The following is an 18353-nucleotide window of genomic DNA, read 5'->3' as shown; positions in this document are numbered from 1 at the left end:
GAGTCGTCACCAGACAGAAGGGTGATGATGGCCTGCGGGGCTGAGAGGAAACGCTCACACAATTGTCAATTGTTGAAGGATTTAACTGCCCAAGGGAGTGTTTCTCAACTTTGCTCACTTGGAAGATATGTGGACTTCAATTTCCAGAATTCCTCAAGCTGGGGAATTCTGGGAGTTGAAGTCTACACATCTTTAAGGGAGACAAACAGCGCATTTATCAGTTGATAAGAGAAACGTGCCTCTATTCCTGGACAAAAAAGCCATCACTTCAACCGTGGTGACACCCTTCTATCATTATTCCACTGTGCTGGTTTCTGGACTCTGCAGAGGGCTGCCTTTATCCCTGCTCAGATAAGCAGAGCTGGTGGAGAAGGGCACGATAAGGTTGCTGTGTGTCCACAGCTGTTGGATCCTGTGGTTGTTGCAAGAAGTGCTTATTTGTATCTCTGCACTGCACTAGAGTTGACTTTTTTTTTTTTAACGCTGCTTGCTGCCAGGGGAATGTGCTGCATGGCCCACAGAATGTAAAGAGTCTAAATAAAAGAGCCTAATTTCACATGTGTCGGTATTTCTAACTGGAGCTACCAGCAAAAGAGGCTAGGTGAGAAATGCAAAGCACCAGGCGATGGGAACTTCACAAGGAGTTTTATGATCCATTGTAAATTCTACTGTATGAGGCCTGCATTCTGTCACCTGAGTTAACACCGATTTGGGGATTTATTTATTTATTTGCTGCTTTTATTATTTTGAGAAGGAATTCAAGGCGGAGAACATACACAATATTCCTTCCTCCTCCTATTTTAGTCCTAATTAAACATCTGAGGTAGGTTGGGCTGAGAGAAAGCGACTGGCCCAAAGTCGCCCAGTCAGCTTTCATGCCTAAGGCAGGACTAGAACTCACCGCCGCCTGGTGATTTTATTTATTGGTTCGATTTATATGTCGCCCTTCTCCAGAGACTCAGGGCGATTGGCCCAAAGTCACCCGGTAAACTTTCATGCCTAAAACGGGACTAGAACTCACCATCGCCCGGTGATTGGCCCGAAATCACCCAGTCAGCTTTCATGCCAAAGGCGGGAGTAGAACTCACTATCTGCTAGTGATTGGCCCAGTCACCCAGCTGACTTTCATGCCAAAGGTGGGACTAGAACTCACGTCTCCTGGTGATTGGCCCAAAGTCATCCAGTCAGCTTTCATGTCTAAGGCGGGACTAGAACTCACTATCTCCTAGTGATTGGCCCAAAGTCACCCGGTGAGATTTCATGCCTAAGGCGGGACTAGAACTCACGGTCTCCTGGTTTCTAAGCCAGCATCTTAACCACTACACCAAAGTGGCTCTCTTATATCTTAAAAAATGCGAGTTGGGATTTCTGTGTTATATATGAAGTTTAAGCTCTCCCACACAGGTTCTTAAACTATTATGAAATAAAAATTCTCACCTGTTTTGATGGAGGTATTTTCTTGCATCTTCCGACCTAGGAAACTCTCGGTTGTTTGTAGGTTTTACGGGTGAACCCTTCATAAAACGAGGAGAAAAAGTAGAATACTACAATCAACATTTAAGAACACTTGCAAAGCCCCCCCACTCCCCGCTCCCAAAAAAACTTTGATTCCCCTGAAATCTTCCATTTTCATCAGTCTCAGCTGACCATATTCAGCCTTTTAAAAATATTTGAAGCAAACAAAAATGATCAACAAGCAAAGAATGAATTCAGTTCGCTTCTTGTTATATAGTACAGTCTGTGTATATACTACAGCATATATGTACATACAAAGTAAAATCACAGGTAGTCCTCAACTTATGACCACAAATTTCCATTAAGCAAGACAGTTGTTAAGTGAATCATGCCTGATTTTACAACTTTTGCCACAAAGAAATTGTTAACTGAATCACACAATCATTAAATGACTCCAAGTTGCTCACCCTCCCCATTGACTTGTTGGAAGCAATTCCGGAAGGTCACAATTCTTGATCATGTGACCCAGGGAGAGTTGGAAGTGTGAGTACTGGTTGTAAGTCACTTTTTTCAATGCCATTGGAACTTTGAATGGTCACTAAAGGAATGTTTGTAAGTCGAGGATTAGCTGTGTTAGTTTACAAATGGCCACTTGCCCTGGTTACAAACAACACTCATCAACTGCCTTAATGTGAGGACGTAAATGTACAGATGGATACAGTCAGGTCCAGAAATATTGGGACATCGACACAATTCTAGCATCTTTGGCTCTATACACCACCACAATGGAGTTGGAATGAAACAAACACAATGTGCGTTAACTGCAGACTGTCAGCTTTAATTTGAGGGTATGTACATCCAACTCAGGTGAACGGTGTAGGACTTACAGCAGTTTGTATATGTGCCTCCCACTTGTTAAGGGACCAAAAGTAATGGGACAATTGGCTTCTCAGCTGTTCCATGGCCAGGTGTGTGATATTCCCTCATTACCCCAATTACAATGTGCAGATAAAAGGCCCAGAGTTCATTTCAAGTGTGCTATTTGCATTTGGAATCTGTTGCTGTCAACTCTCAAGATGAGATCCAAAGAGCTGTCACTATCAGTGAAGCAAGCCATCATTAGGCTGAAGAAACAAAACAAACCCATCAGAGAGATAGCAAGAACATTAGGCATGGCCAAAACAACTGTTTGAAACATTCTCAAAAAGAAGGAATACACCGGTGAGCTCAGCAACACCAAAAGACCTGGGAGACCATGGAAAACAAGTGTGTTGGATGACCGAAGAATTCTTTCCCTGGTGAAGAAAACACCCTTCACAACAGTTGGCCAGATCAAGAACACTCTCCAGGAGGTAGGTGTATGTGTGTCAAAGTCAACAATCAAGAGAAGACTTCACCAGAGTGAATACAGAGGGTTCACCACAAGATGTAAACCATTGGTGAGCCTCAAAAACAGGAAGGCCAGATTAGAGTTTGCCAAACAACATCTAACAAAGCCTTCACAGTTCTGGAACAAGATCCTATGGACAGATGAGACCAAGATCAACTTGTACCAGAGTGATGGGAAGAGAAGAATATGGAGAAGGAAAGGAATTGCTCATGATCCTAAGCATACCACCTCATCAGTGAAGCATGGTGGTGGCAGTGTCATGGCGTGGGCATTTATGGCTGCCAATGGAACTGGTTCTCTTGTATTTATTGATGATGTGACTGCTGACAAAAGCAGCAGGATGAATTCTGAAGTGTTTCGGGCAATATTATCTGCTCACATTCAGCCAAATGCTGCAGAACTCATTGGACAGTGCTTCACAGTGCAGATGGATAATGACCCAAAGCATACTGCAAAAGCAACCAAAGAGTTTTTGAAAGGACAGAAGTGGAATGTTATGCAATGGCCAAGTCAATCACCTGACCTGGATCCCATTGAGCATGCATTTCACTTGCTGAAGACAAAACTGAAGGGAAAATGCCCCAAGAACAAGCAGGAACTGAAGACAGTTGCAGTAGAGGCCTGGCAGAGCATCACCAGGGATGAAACCCAGCGTCTGGTGATGTCTATGCGTTCCAGACTTCAGGCTGTGATTGACTGCAAAGGATTTGCAACCAAGTATTAAGAAGGGAAAGTTTGATTTATGATTATTATTCTGTCCCATTACTTTTGGTCCCTTAACAAGTGGGAGGCACATATGCAAACTGCTGTAAGTCCTACACCGTTCACCTGAGTTGGATGTACATACCCTCAAATTAAAGCTGACAGTCTGCAATTAACGCACATTGTGTTTGTTTCATTCCAACTCCATTGTGGTGGTGTATAGAGCCAAAGATGTTAGAATTGTGTCGATGTCCCAATATTTCTGGACCTGACTGTATACTATGAATATTATTGAAGGCATTCTGGACCTAGAAACGCTTCCAACATTAATGGATCTCTATACGGGTAGTTCTCAACTTATAAGAGTTTGTTTACTGATCATTCAAAGTCACAACAGCACTGAAAAAAAGTGACGTATCTTTTTCACACTTATGACCACTGGTGCTCTCTGAGCTTGGTTGTTTCTTGCAGACGTTTCATGACCCCAGTAGGGAACGTCATCAGTGCTAGAAGGGAGTGGGGCCTGCGGAGAGGAGGAGGAGGAGGAGGTGTCAGGTCCACATTGTGTCCTGCTATTCTGGAGGAGGAGAGGAGTGGGAGGATAGCTTGCTGGCATTTTTTGCATGCTTTTGCTGTAACCACTTGGGAATTAGAGAGGAGGGAGGATTGTCTTCCGAGACGGAGCAGACTTCCTCCCAGTCGGTTCCAGCCTGGTTTCAAGGCCGTTGTGTCCTGAGAGTGAACCGTTATCCGCCTGGCACCTCAGGGTTCTCAAAACAACGTTGTGGCATCACATTGGCTGCCGGTGGACTGGTCGGAGGGTTAGGTTTGGGGAAACTGAAGAATTGTTTTGTACTTTGCTCGGGCTTTTTCAGATTTCACCCGACTTGAATAGAATAGAATAGAATAGAATAGAATAGAATAGAATAGAATAGAATAGAATAGAATAGAATAGAATAGAATAGAATAGAATAGAATTCTTTATTGGCCAAGCGTGATTGGACACACAAGGAATTTGTCTTGGTGCATACGCTCTCAGTGTACGTAAAAGAAAAGATAAGTTCATCAAGAATCATAAGGTACAACACTTAGTGATAGTCATAGGGTAAAAACTTTACTGCAACCACGCAGTAAAAGTTGTTTTGATTCAATTCAATGGAGTCAAGAGTCTTGCTTTCCCGAGGGGCTAGTTGGGACAGGTCCGAGGAGGAAGAGGAGGAGGAGGAGGAGGAGGACGACGACGACAATGAGTATGGGGTCCTTGGTGCTCTCTGAGCTTGGTGATTTTCAGACGTTTCATGACCCAACTAGGTAACATCAGCAGTAAAAAGCTCAGAGGGCACCAAGAATTTCATACAGTTCTTCAAAAAAAAAAAATGGCAACAGCATTCTTCCATTTTCCTCTCAGAGAAAGGAGTCCATTATTTCTCAGTCATGGCAAGCAACGACTGACATTAAAATACAAGTCTGTGTAGTGGACCTGCTAGCTGGACAAAGTTTAGCCCTGCTCTGTGGTAGGCACTCAGATCTCGCTTGGCATCTTCGATTCATGGGCGGAATTAAAATAAGCTATGTAAGATGATCCTAAAATGGATTTGTTTATGCCCTACTAGAAAAAGTTTTTCCTTCTGCTGCAGCTGCTCCTACAAGCTAGGATTTCTCTCAGCAACAGAGCTGGATTAGCAAACAGCCGGCTCAGGCAGTCCTCGATTTACGACCACAATTGAGCCCAAAATTTGCTAGATGATACAATTGTTACCTGAGTTTTGCCCCATTTTACGAACTTTCCTGCCACAGTCGTTAAGTGAATCGGTGCAGTTGCTAATTTAGTGACACAATTGTTAAGTGAAACCGGCTTCCCAAACTGATTTGGTTTGTCAGAAGGTCGTAAAAAGGGGAATCACGTGACCCCGGGACACTGCAAACGTCATAAATATGAGTCAGTTGCCAAGCACCTGAATTTTGATCACGTGACCGCGGAGATACTGCAACAGTTGTAAGTGTGAAAAATTGTAAGATCTTCAGTGCCACTGTAATTTCAAACGGTCACTAAACAGACGGTTGCAAGTCAAGGACCACCTATTATAGACTGAATTCCATGGCTGGCCAACTCATTAACAATTATCCCATTCACTATTTAACGAAGAACTAGTGTTCTTTTGCTAACTACCTTTGATTATTTTTTTCCAAAAAGGAAATTTATATTTTTAATAGCCTGTAGTTTGCTCTAGAACTGAATGTGTTTCTGTGAGAACACCCAGTTCTAGAGAGAGAGAGAGAGAGAGAGAGAGAGAGAGAGAGAGAGGGAGGGAGGGAGGGAGGGAGGGAGGGAGGGAGGGAGGGAGGGAGAGAGAGAGAGAGAGAGAGAGAGAGAGAGAGAGAGAGAGAGAGAGAGAGAGAGAGAGAGAGTGTGAGTGAGTGAGTGAGTGAGTGTCTTCCTTTGGGTTCATTAACTGGTTTACAGAGGTAATATAGGTAGTCCTCGACTTACAACAGTTCATTTAGTGACCGTTCGAAGTTACGACGGCACTGAAAAAAAGGGACTTTTGACCGTTTTTCACAGTGATGACCGTTGTAGCAAAATGAGGACAGTTGGCAACTGACCCATATTTATGACGGTCACAGAGTTCTGGGATCGTGTGATCCCCTTTTGCGACTTTCTGACAAGCAAAGTCAACGGAGAAGCCGGATTCACTTAACAACCATGTTACTACTAACTTTACAACTGCAATGATTCACTTAACAACTGTGGCAAGAAAAGTCATAAAATGGGTCACAAAACTCACTTAACAACATAAATGTTGGGTTCAATTGCAATCATTTTTTTTTTTTAATTTTATATCCAATTTATATACCGCCCTTCTCCCTGAGGACTCAGGGCGGTGTACAGCCGAATAAAAACATAAATTACAAACATTAAAATAGTATTAAAAGAATATATATAAATTTGGCCCTGTAATTTAAAAACAATAACAAACCAATTTAAAACATTTAAAAAAAAAGTTAAGCCAGCCCTCATACGTCGAGGACTACTTGTAGAGGGTCAGGAGGATTCTGAGCCTCCTGAGCAATTTCAAGAATGGAAATTTACTCGAAATTTAAAAGGGTCTTTTTAGCCTATTTCCGCACAAGCAGTACAGCTAATTCTCAACTTACAACAGTTCAGTTAGTGACAACAGCACTGAAAAAAGTGTCTCACGACCATTGTTCACACTTATGAAAAACGCCGTTGCAGCGTCCCCATGGTCACGTGGTTTTCATTTGGATGCCTGACAACCGACTCACATTTATGACGGTCGCAGTGTCTCGGGTGATCCCCTTTTGCGACCTTCTGACAAGCCAAGCTAATGAGGAAACCCGATTCACTTAACAGCCGTGTTACTAATTTAAGGACCGCAGTGATTCACTTAGCAAACGTGGCAAGAAAAATGGGGGCAAAACTCACTTAACAAGCGTCTCACTTAGCAACAAAAATTTTGGGCTCCATTGTGGTCGTAAGCCGAGGACTACCTGTAATTAAGTTGGGCAACGGACACGAGGATATTACCCCAGGGTGAACACAAAAGACGTGTGTGTGTGTGTGTGTGTAGAGGTCAGCTTGCTTAACCGAAAGATCATCTGAGCAATTCAAGAACAGCCAATCTCATTATCGCTTAACATTGAATGAATAATGAAGACTGTGTGTTGATCTGGAGTGCATGATGGGATATAAAGGGACAGACATGCAGGGACCCTGGGAGGGAAGGCAGGAATGTTTGCCCCAAGGGACTTTTCTTTTAGCCCAGCTACATATTGTTGGGTGACAAAAAGAAAAATTGGGACATGGGATACGCTGACACAGAGCAGAAGATACACGATGCCTCTCACGGACATGTTGATGCAAGCCTCTTGCCGTATGCGCTGCAGATCAGAGAGCCAGGGAGGGGAGCAAATACATTACAGTGACAGTGCTTTTAATTTGATTTGAGGCTAATTTGGAGCCCTTTCATCTCTTAGTGTCCAGTCATTCTGCCCTCGGGACGCCTGGTCAGTTAAGAAGCCAAAACCAACCTTCGAGTCTTTCCCGTTAATTTAGAGGGCAAGGGTTCTCCATTAATTTAGACCAGGGGTCTCCAACCTTGGCTACTTTAAGACTTGTGGACTTCAACTCCCAGAGTTCCTCAGCCCAGCTGAGAGTTGAAGTCCACAAGTCTTAAAGTGGCCACGGTTGGAGACCCCTTGTTTGAGGACAACGTAGATACTTAGAATAACTTTATTGTCATTTTGAATGTGTTGTTTCTCTGTGTCATATACTGTATTTTTCGGAGTATAAGACGCACCTTAGTCTTTGGGGAGGAAAATAAGAAAAAAACTGATTGGCAGGTGGATCAATACTCCTGGAATACTCCCAATCAGCTGTTCCCAGAGGTGAATTTTAGCAACAATTTCCTTGGTTGTGAGCTCTGTGCCTTGCTTTTTTTCCTGCCTCTGAAACTTCTGAAACTCTCTGAAAGCCTCCAAAACAGAGCTTCAGAAAAAAAGCCTCTGAAGCTCTATTTGGGAGCTTCTTTTCTGAAGCTCTGTTTGGGGGCTTCTTTTCTGAAGCTTCGTTTCTGATGCTTTTTTCAGCCTCTGAAACCTGAGTTTGAGAAACTGGGCGGGGCTACATTCGGAATATAAGATGCACCCAGATTTTCACCCTCTTTTTGGGGGGGGAAAGGTGCGTCTTATACTCCGAAAAATACGGTATGTGGGTATATGCATAATGTTGTATTTATTTATTTTGTCATGTTTATAATAATAATAATTTTATTTCTATACCGCCCTTCTCCCGAAGACTCAGGGCGGTGTACAGCCTATTAAAAGCACAAAGGCAGACATCAATTAAAAATAATTAAAATTATTAAATAATTTCGGCTCAGATTTAAAACCCCCAAAATTTAAAACACCCAATTTAAAATCATGACATTGATAGCCCGGCCTGGCGGAATAGCAGGGTCTTGAGGGCACAGCGAAATACACGGAGGTCGGAGATCTTACGCATTTATGTAGTGTATTTTGGAGGTGGTGACCGTTTGAGAGCTGTTATGCAATGAAATTTCATGTTAATGATTAGGGTACATTCAAAGTGACGACAAAGTTATCCTAAGTATCTAACTAAAAAAAGGGTGAAGATTAAAATTGCATACTGTCACTACATCCCATTCCAGAAATGGTAAACTCGCCTTGTAGAATAAATGATGGGAATTTTAAAAGGAAGCTTATGTGCTTGGAGAACAAAACCATCTACAGGAAGTCCTCAAGTTGCGACCACAACTGAGCCCAAAATTTCTGCTGCTAAGTGAAACATTTGTTAAGGGAGTGTGCTCGATGTCACGACTTATCTTGCCATGTTAAGTGAATCACTGCTGTTGTTAAATGAGTAACACGGTTGTTAAGTGAATCTGGCTTCCCCATGGACTTTCCTTATCAGATGGTCGCCTTTTAAATATGAGTCAGTTGCCAAGTATCTGAATTTTGATCATGGCACCATGGGGATGCTTGCAAGAGTCATAAGTGTGAAAAACGGTCACAAGAGCCTGTAGTACAGTGGACTAAAGCACTGTTATTAACATCTGCTGCTTGCAATTACTGCAAGTTCAAATCTCACCAGGCTCAAGGTTGACTCAGACTTCCATCCTTTCAAAGGTAGGTTAAATGAGGACCCAGATTGTGGGGGCAATAAGCTGACTTTGTATAAAAATATACAAAAGTATGAAGGCTATTGCTTAACGCATTGTAAGCTGCCCTGAGTCTCCGGAGAAGGGCGGCATTTAAATTAAAGCAAAAAAAAAAAAAAAAAAGTCACTTTATTCAGTGCCGTTGTAAGTTTCAACAGTCATTAAATGAACTGTTGTAAGGCAGCCACTACCTGTATATGTCCCTCCCTTCTCTGTGAAATATATATATATAAATATAAATTTGCTGATCTGCATGGCTGCAATTGAGTCAGCATAATCTTTTGGGTTATATATTTATATATATATAGCTAGCGCCAAAAGATGATGCTGACCCAATTGCACGCATGAACACCAAACACTGAACATTTCCAGCAGCTTTGCCAGCTTAACTATATCTGTGAAAAGGCAAAGTACAGCATTCATGTTTGCTTCAGTGGCTTGACGCAGCTGGGCAGTAGCTAATAATTCAAGGCGGTAAAATAACTTTATACTCGCCCTATTTTCACCCATCACAACAACCTTGTGAGGTGGGTTGGGATGAGTTAGAGTAGTGTTTCTCAACCTTGGCCACCTGAAGACGCGTGGACTTCAATTCCCAGAATTCCCCAGCCAGCTCTGCAGAGCTGGCTGGGGAATTCTGGGAATTGAAGTCCACGCATCTTCAGGTGGCCAAGGTTGAGAAACACTGAGTTAGAGGGACAGGCCCAATGTCGCCCAACCGGCTTTCAGGCCTAAGGTGGGGCTAGAACTCACAGTCTCCTGGTGATTGGCCCAAAGTTACTCAACTAGCTTTCAGGCCTAAGGTGGGGCTAGAACTCACAGTTTCCTAGTGATTGGCCCAAAGTTACCCAACCAGCTTTCAGGCCTAAGGTGGGGCTAGAACTCACAGTCTCCTGGTGATTGGCCCAAAGTTACCCAACCAGCTTTCAGGCCTAAGGTGGGGCTAGAACTCACAGTCTCCTGGTGATTGGCCCAAAGTTAACCAACTAGCTTTCAGGCCTAAGGTGGGGCTAGAACTCACAGTCTCCTGGCGATTGGCTCAAAGTCACTCAAGTGGCTTAAGGTGGGACTACAGCTCACTGCCTCCTGGTGATTGGTCCAAAGTCACCAAGTTGCCTTTCAGGCCTAGGGCAGGACTAGAACTCACTGTCTCCCACTTTATAGACCCCCAAACTACTAGACCAATATTTTTTTCAAAACTGCACCAAGGAACAGATTACATGCCAAACCCAGGGGTCATTATCCTCCTGAGCACTAGGAGGTATTAGGTATTAACAATTGCTCTCAGGATCCCCCACCCCCAAACTCCCACTCACCCAAATTTTTACTCTACAGGTACTCAGACAAGTACTTAAAAGTTCAGAAAAGGAAGTGCGGTAAATGCTCACCCTGTTGACCTATAGCCAGGATTACAGGTAATCCTCCCAACCATTCATTTAGGGACTTTTGTTCAAAGTTACAATAGCACTGAAAAAAGTGATTTATGTTTTTTCACACTTATGACCATTGCAGCATCCCCGTGGTCATGTGATTTACATTTGGATGCTTGACAACTGAGTCATATTTATGATGGTGGCAGTGTCCCGGGGTCATGTGATCCCTTTTTGTAACGTTCTGCCAAATCAAAATCCATGGGGAAGCCAGTTTCACTTAACCACCCTGTTACTAATTTAACAACTGCACTGATTCACTTAACAACTGTAGCAAGAAAGGTCACAAAATGGGGCCAAACTCAGTTAATAACTGTTTTGCTTAAGCCATGGAAATTTCGGGCTCAATTGTGCTGTAGGTTGAGGACTAGGGGGTGACATGATAGCGGTGTCCCAATTTGGGGGGAGCTGCCACAAAGAAGAGGGGGTCCACTTGTTCTCCAAAGCACCTGAGGGCAGGGAAAGAAGCAACAGATGGAAACTAACCAAGGAGAGAAGCAACCTAAAACTAAGGAGAAATTTCCTGACAGTCAGAACAATTAACCAGTGGAATGACTTGCCACAAGAAGTTGTGGGTGCTCCCACACTGGAGGTTTTTTTTTTAGAAGAGATTCGATGACCATTTGTCTGGAATGATAGGGTCTCCTGCTTAAGCAGGGCGATGGACTAGAAGACCTCTAAGGTCCCTTCTAACTCTGTTATTCTTACGATCTGTACTACCAAGGACCCATGCTCTCAAGGATCTCTCTCTGTTGGGAGGCCAGGCTTGGCAGACCCTGGAGAAGCTGCTCTCCCTCCGAAATGAGATGGAAACCACCATGTATCATGGTTAAGCCTTTCCAGCATGGCTGAGCTTTCTCAGTAAGACCAAAACGCCTTAGTCAAACCTAGCTAGTGTTTAAAGTTTCATTGCAATGCCATTAATAGAACGAGGCTGTTCATTATCCGGGTCTAATTTGTGTCTGCATTTAATTATATTAGCACACAAGACGGGGCCATCTTTTTTGCATTCTAGCATTTTCCCCTAAAAACTTGCAAAGGAGCTGGAGAATCAGGACGGGAAACACTGCAACCACTGTCGCCTTCCCAGTCCAATACCCCCAGGCCAATACCAACCAATAAAACCGCCTTTTGTTCCAATTTACATTCTAAGAATAAACTCCATAGCTGATTGAATTGCCTCTGTTTCCAGCGTTTAAAAGGGTGCCTTTTATTTCAGCCTTCCCTTGGGCTTCGGAAGTTCCTGGGGCACTCTAGGGTGGGAGAGGCATGTTTTTCTACAGGTAGTCGTCAACTGGTGATCGTACAAAGTTATGATGGGACCCTTCAAAAAGGACGTAAAATTGGCCCGTCGCACAATGAAATGCCAGTTTGGCCTAGCAGTTAAGGTTCCAGGCTAGAAACCGGGAGATGGTGAATTCTAGTCCTGCCTTAGGGACGAAAGTCATCTGGGCACTTGGCTAGAAATCAGGAGATGGTGAATTCTAGTCCTGCCTTATCTTATTAGTCATCTGGGTGACACAGGGCCAATCACCAGGAGATGGTGAGTTCTAGTCCTACTTTAGGCTTGAAGGCCATCCTGGTGACTTTGGACCAATCACCAGGAGAGGGTGAGTTCTAGTCCTGCCTTAAGCACAAAATCCAGCTGGTGACTTTGGGCCAGTCCCCCTTTCTCAGTCCAAGCCACTGCACAAGGTTGTTGTTATGGGGAAAACAGGAGATGTTTTGGATATGTTTGCCGCCTTGAATTATTTGTAAATAATTAAATAATTGAACCACCTTAGGGCCATCACAAGTTATAACCATAATGGGCGGGTTCCATTGTGGTCGTAACTCAAGGCCTGCCTGCATCCTATTCCCTCTGAACCTTAACAGGACTACCGCCAACCTATTTTAAAAGGACGCACAATTTCATTTTTCTTTTACGGTGACAACAAATTTCCGTCTAAGAAAACAGAAAAATTTCTATTTGAGGATGTACAATGTGGAAGCTGTCTTATCTTGGAAAATCTTGGAAATCTTCTCCCCCCAGAGGCAAGGAGGTTGGACTAGAAGTCCTCCAAAGTCCCTTTCAACTCTGTTATTCTATTCTATTCTATTCTATTCTATTCTATTCTATTCTATTCTATTCTATTCTATTCTATTCTATTCTATATTCTATATTCTATATTCTATATTCTATATTCTATCCTATCCCATCCTATCTTATCCTATCCTATCCTATGGCATTCCCTCCCTCCTGCCTTTTAATTAACTTCTAATCTGGGATTTTAAGTATCCTTGCCTCTTTTTCAAATTTTATTTCCAGTTTTTCCTTTTAACATTTTATCTGACCAATTTACAAATACAGGTAGTCCTTGACTTACAACGGTTCATTTAGTGACCGTTTGAAGTTACAACAGCATTGAAAAAAGGAATTTAGGACCATTTTTCAGACTGACGACGTCCCCATGGTCACGTGAATAAAATTCAGGCATTTGGCAACTGACTCGTATTTATGACGGTCGCAGTGTCCCGGGGTCACGTGATCTCCCCTTTTGCAACCTTCTAACAAACGAAGTCAATGGGGAAGCCAAATTCACTTAACAACCATGTTAACTAATTTAACAACTGCAGTGATTCACTTAACATATGTGTTAAGGAAGGTCGTAAAATGGGGCAAAACTCACTGAACAAATTTCTCACTGAACATGAATTTTGGCCTCACCTGGGGTCGTAAGTTGAGGACTAGCTGGAGAGGAGAGGAGAAATGGGGAGTGTTTCAAAATGTAACCAATCAAAAAACTGAAATACAAAAAGGCTGGGCTACAGATCTCGCCCTATTTATTTTCTTCGTGGCTGCCTTATTAAGGCAAGCAATAATTTGATATGCCAAACATTATTAAAATCATAGAATTGTTCAGTAGCACACCCACACAATGTGTACAGTTTGGCCTATGCGCATTCTGAGAGCCATTTCGTAATGAGGAGCACAATGGAGACGACTGTGTTCTTCGAAATATGCATCTGTTTTCTTTGCTGGCTTTTAACCACGATTGAGGCTGCCCAATATCATTTGCTTTCAAATAAAAATCTGAAACAGTAACTGTTATCCAAGATAAGCACTGAATGTAATATGCTGTTATCCGCAAAAGCTCAAGATAACTCAAAGATAAAACCACACTGACATACAATCCATTCTCTGAAAGCCAAAGCCAATTATGTGTCCTTGACTTACATTCATTCATTTAGTGGCCATTTGAAGTTACAACGGCACTGAAAAAAGCGACTCATAACCATTTTTCATACTTATGACCAGTGGTGGGATTCAGCCAGTTCGCACCTATTCGGGAAAACGGTTGTTAACTTTCTAAGCAGTTCGGAGAACCGGTTGTTGGAAGAAATCTTATTTTGTTTTTTTCCACTTTGCAGGGCTAATCCTGTAAGGAAGGCAGGAAGGAAACATTCTGGTGGTGTTTCTAGCCTAATCTTTATTGCCCTGCTTACAGAAACTGCCTCTCTGCTTAACCCTTGTTACATTGTAACAGGTAAGGCGAAGCGCCCATTGATGTGAGTGATCTTGAGTTGGCCATGCCCACACAGTCACATGACCATTGAGCCACGTCTACCCAGCTGGTCATTAGGGCAGAGAACTGGTTGTTAAATTATTTGCATCCCACCACTGCTTACGACCGTTGCAGCATCTCCATGGTCACATGATCAAAATTCAGCCGCTTAGCAACTAACTCATATTTATAATGATTGCAGTATCCTGAGGCCACATGACCCCCTTTTGTGACCTTCTGACAGGCAAAGTCCAGGGGGGAAGACAGATTCACTTAATAAACAAGCCATAACTTAACAACTGCAGTGATTCACTTAACAGCCGTGGCAAGAAAGGTCATAAAATGGGACAAAACTCCCTTCCCAACTGTCTCGTTCAGCAGCAGAAATTTTGTTTGCTCAATGGTGTTCATTCAATTGGGGACCACTTAGTAAAAGATTAGCCTCGTTACTTTTTTCTTAATTAAAATTCATCTCGGGCTTTAAAAATCGAATCAAATGTTGAACATGCGCTCGTTAAAACCGTCAGGCGGGAAAGATCAACCGAGTTGACAGCAAAGGGACAGCATGCAAGAACCCACCCACTCACCCACATCCACAATTTAAAAAGAAGCGTCACCTCGTGAGAAATTCGGCGTTGTTCAATATAGGCCATGAATTGCGTGCTGAGGCTGTCTGTCTCCGGACATTTGGCCTGTCTCACTTCTTCCTCCTCTTCCTCGGTGGCACAGCTGTCAATAAAGTCGATCTGATCCAGATCTTGCTCCACTGGACACACAGGAGGGAAAGAGTTATGACATCAGAAACCAGAAATGTATTTGTTGGGCATAATGCCAGAGAGTTATGATAAAGGGACCAGATATTTAGTTTTACATGTATAGGCAGCAGCAAGGATCGTATATGCAAAATACTGGAAAAATAAGAATGCCCCGCCAGATGAGGAAGTAATTCGAAAAATTTTAGACTGTGTTGAAATGGATAGGCTAACTTTAAAAATAAAAGATAAAGAACACACAGAATATTATTTGATATGGAATAGATTTTATGAGTGGTTAGAGACAAGAGGTAGAAATTACAGTTAGAAAGACTATGAATGTTTGTATTAAAAATAGAGATGGTTTACAAGTTCAATCACTATAATTAACAAAACTGTACATAAGTCAATATAAAAAGAAACTTAGTTAAAATTATTTGGTTATATAATTCCTATTATTTTTAGTACATGTGTTATTATATTATTATTACTGATATATGTTCATGTCTTTTTAATAGGCTGTACACCGCCCTGAGTCCTTCGGGAGAAGGGCGGTATAGAAATAAAATTATTATTATTGTTGTTGTTGTTGTTGTTATTATGTGTTAATATTTATTATTATTTTCTCTCTGGTCTTTTTTTTTTTTTTTTGGAAATGGTATACCCTGACAATACACTGCATTCAAAAACGTTTATGGATAAAATTATTTTTTAAAAAAGAGTTATGACATCAGGCACACTCAGAAGAGCCAAGTCACAAAAACAACCACCAAAAAAAGGGGGATTCTTTTTCTCACAGACCCCCCTCCTCCCAGGCTTTGACATTTATTCAACATCAGATTAAGAAATCTTTAGCTGCACGCTGGTTTTTATCACCACGGCTGCAACATCCTTATCTGGATTCTCTCTAAACAGGAGTGCTGCCAAAAGAGAAAATTTCCACCCTGAAAGATAAATTTCGTTCACTGGAAGATAAAGGGGGGGGGGAGAGATTAAACCTTCCAACTACCAAGTTGGAAGGTTTAATGGCTACCCATGAAACCAGAAATGAAGGTTTTATAGCAGTTCACAGCAGAGTTCCCAGGGTGTGTGTATGTGTGTAATCTTTGCTTTGGCACAGAAAAAATCATTTATTTGGGAGTAAAAGATTATCACTTGGGTGGCGGTCTTAAAATTATGTTTTACAGAATGCGGTTGATGTAGGTTTTTATCTTCAAGGGCTTTTAGATAGTCATTTTTTCCCCAGCTTTTTGCAAGGAGGAATTTCCTGACAGTGAGAAGAATTAACCAGTGGAACCTCTGCTTCTCTTTTTCTTCTTTCTTTCTTTCCGTTAGTTTTTATCTGTACGTTTTGTAAAACATTTAACGAAATTGTTATGGTCAACAAATTATTTCCTTGCACTTTACTTTACTTTTATTTAATTTGTATACCGCCCTTCTCCCGAAGGACTCAGGGCGGTGAACAGCCAACAATAAAATACATACATACAAAATTTAAAAAACAGAAATAAAATCGAATTAAATAATTCCACTAACCAAGGACTCGTGGAAAAAGCTATGATTAATGTCCTGAGCTCACAGGAGCCAAACCAAGATTTAAACTGATATTTTGGCAACTTCAGGGATGTTCTTTTTAGGACTTCAGCAGAGTGTTGGAAGCACAAAAGTTGAAAGGTGAGGAAACTACCAAATTAAACCCAGCCGTTTGTCCCGGGTATCTAATAAAGCACAGCTCTATTTCATCCTTTGGTTGACTGGGCCTACAATTAACCCCAGAGCCAAACCACTACAGCAAGGAACCAAAAGCCAATTATAAAGCTTTTGAAACCATCCAATTATTTTCAAGGAAAAGTCCTCGTTTAGCAACCATAATGGGGAGCTGCAACTCAGTCGTGAAGCGAAGCGGTCGCTATGCGACCACAACTATGCATATGATCTGACTTTCTTTTGGTTTACAAACTGGCAAGGATGGGTCACAAAGTTTTTTTGTTTTGTTTTTCATTGCCGTTGTCACTGCAAATGGTTGTTTTATGAGGGATCGCTAAGTGAGGACTACCAGTTTTAGCAGATCATTTGTTTTAAGAGATTATTTCCCATAAATGGGAGCGGCTGAAGAAAACAACCAAAGTTTTATGTGCTTTTATTTAATTTTCAAGGCACCCTGAGATGTAAAATACTTCAAATATATAAGACTATTTCTAGCTCAGAGTCGAAGTGTCCTTGGTGCTCTCTGAGCTTCATTATTTTCCTGCAGACGTTTCGTTGCCAAGTTAGGTAACATCATCAGTGCTGGAAGGGAGTGTGGTTTCTAGCACTGATGATGTTACTTAGTTGGGTAATGAAACATCTGCAAGAAAACAGCCAAGCTCAGAGAGCACTAAGAACCCCCAAAGCTCAAAGATATCTATTTATCCATAATTCTGAAATCTTCTCATCTTTTGAAAAATAGGAACAGGGGTCTGGTACAGTTTAACATGCAATTCTCAAACACCAATCACCTAAAAATCTGCATGTGGAAGGAAGCCACCAAATGAGAGATCTTACCTCCACCGTTTGTGACCAAGGAGTTCCCTCTGTGTTCTTGGTAATGGCTCTCTCTTCTCAACCTCTGTTCTTTCGTGATCTCTGCCACTCGCAGGGGAAGGTCAGAAAACTCATCTGTCGGCTGCATTAAAAATAAAAATAAAACCCCTTTTGTATTGATTAAAGAGACAGAACCTTTATAAATCTTTTCTGGAAAAAGCTGCACCTAAGTCACAGGAGAGTTTTAAAAATATGTACGCCCAAACAGTACAAACAAGATTTATTACTAGTAAATAAAAATTTACTCAGCAGCAAAAATTCAATTCTGGGTTTTCTCTCTTGGCTCAGTTCAGTGAATTTCTTAAAAGGTTCCCCTCACACATATGTGCTAGTTGTTCCTGACTCTAGGGGGCGGTGCTCATCTCCGTTTCAAAGCCGAAGAGCCAGCGCTGTCCAAGACGTCTCCGTGGTCATGTGGCTGGTATGACTCAACGCCAAAGGCGCATGGAACGCTGTTACCTTCCCACCAAAGGTGGTCCCTATTTTTCTACTTGCATTTTTTACGTGCTTTCGAACTGCTAGGTTGGCAGAAGCTGGGACAAGTAATGGGAGCTCACCCCATTGCGCGGCACTAGGGATTTGAACCGCTGAACTGCCGACCTTTCAATCAACAAGCTCAGCGTCTTAGCCATTGAGCCACCGCGTCCTTTATAAGTCTTTCCTGGAAAAACTGCACTTGAGTCACTGGAGAGTTTTAAAAATAAGTACACAGTACATACAAGATTTATTACTAATAAATAAAAATTTACTCAGCAGCAAAAATTCAGTTCTGGGTTTTCTCTCTTGGCTCAGTTCAG

General features: G+C 42.1%; 1 protein-coding gene across 18 annotated transcripts in view; it reads right to left on the bottom strand.

The window, feature by feature from the left end:
- Positions 1 to 18353, bottom strand: part of LRCH3 (leucine rich repeats and calponin homology domain containing 3) — a 109730-nt gene that overhangs the window by 40818 nt on the left and 50559 nt on the right. For all 18 annotated transcript variants that reach the window (XM_060685217.2, XM_087872008.1, XM_087872009.1 and 15 more), the window contains exons 8-10: positions 17518 to 17638; positions 14839 to 14987; positions 1438 to 1514 (exon numbers count right to left, since the gene is read on the bottom strand). In XM_060685217.2, the coding sequence (XP_060541200.2) occupies positions 1438 to 1514; positions 14839 to 14987; positions 17518 to 17638 (347 nt within the window). The remainder of the gene's footprint in view (positions 1 to 1437; positions 1515 to 14838; positions 14988 to 17517; positions 17639 to 18353) is intronic.

Source organism: Pantherophis guttatus, chromosome 6 (genome assembly GCF_059756535.1).
Source record: "Pantherophis guttatus breed Tessera chromosome 6, ASM5975653v1, whole genome shotgun sequence".
Classification (NCBI taxonomy): Eukaryota; Metazoa; Chordata; class Lepidosauria; order Squamata; family Colubridae; genus Pantherophis; species Pantherophis guttatus.
The sequence above is the reverse complement of the archived record's forward strand: the minus strand, read 5'-3'. Positions and strand labels throughout refer to the sequence as shown.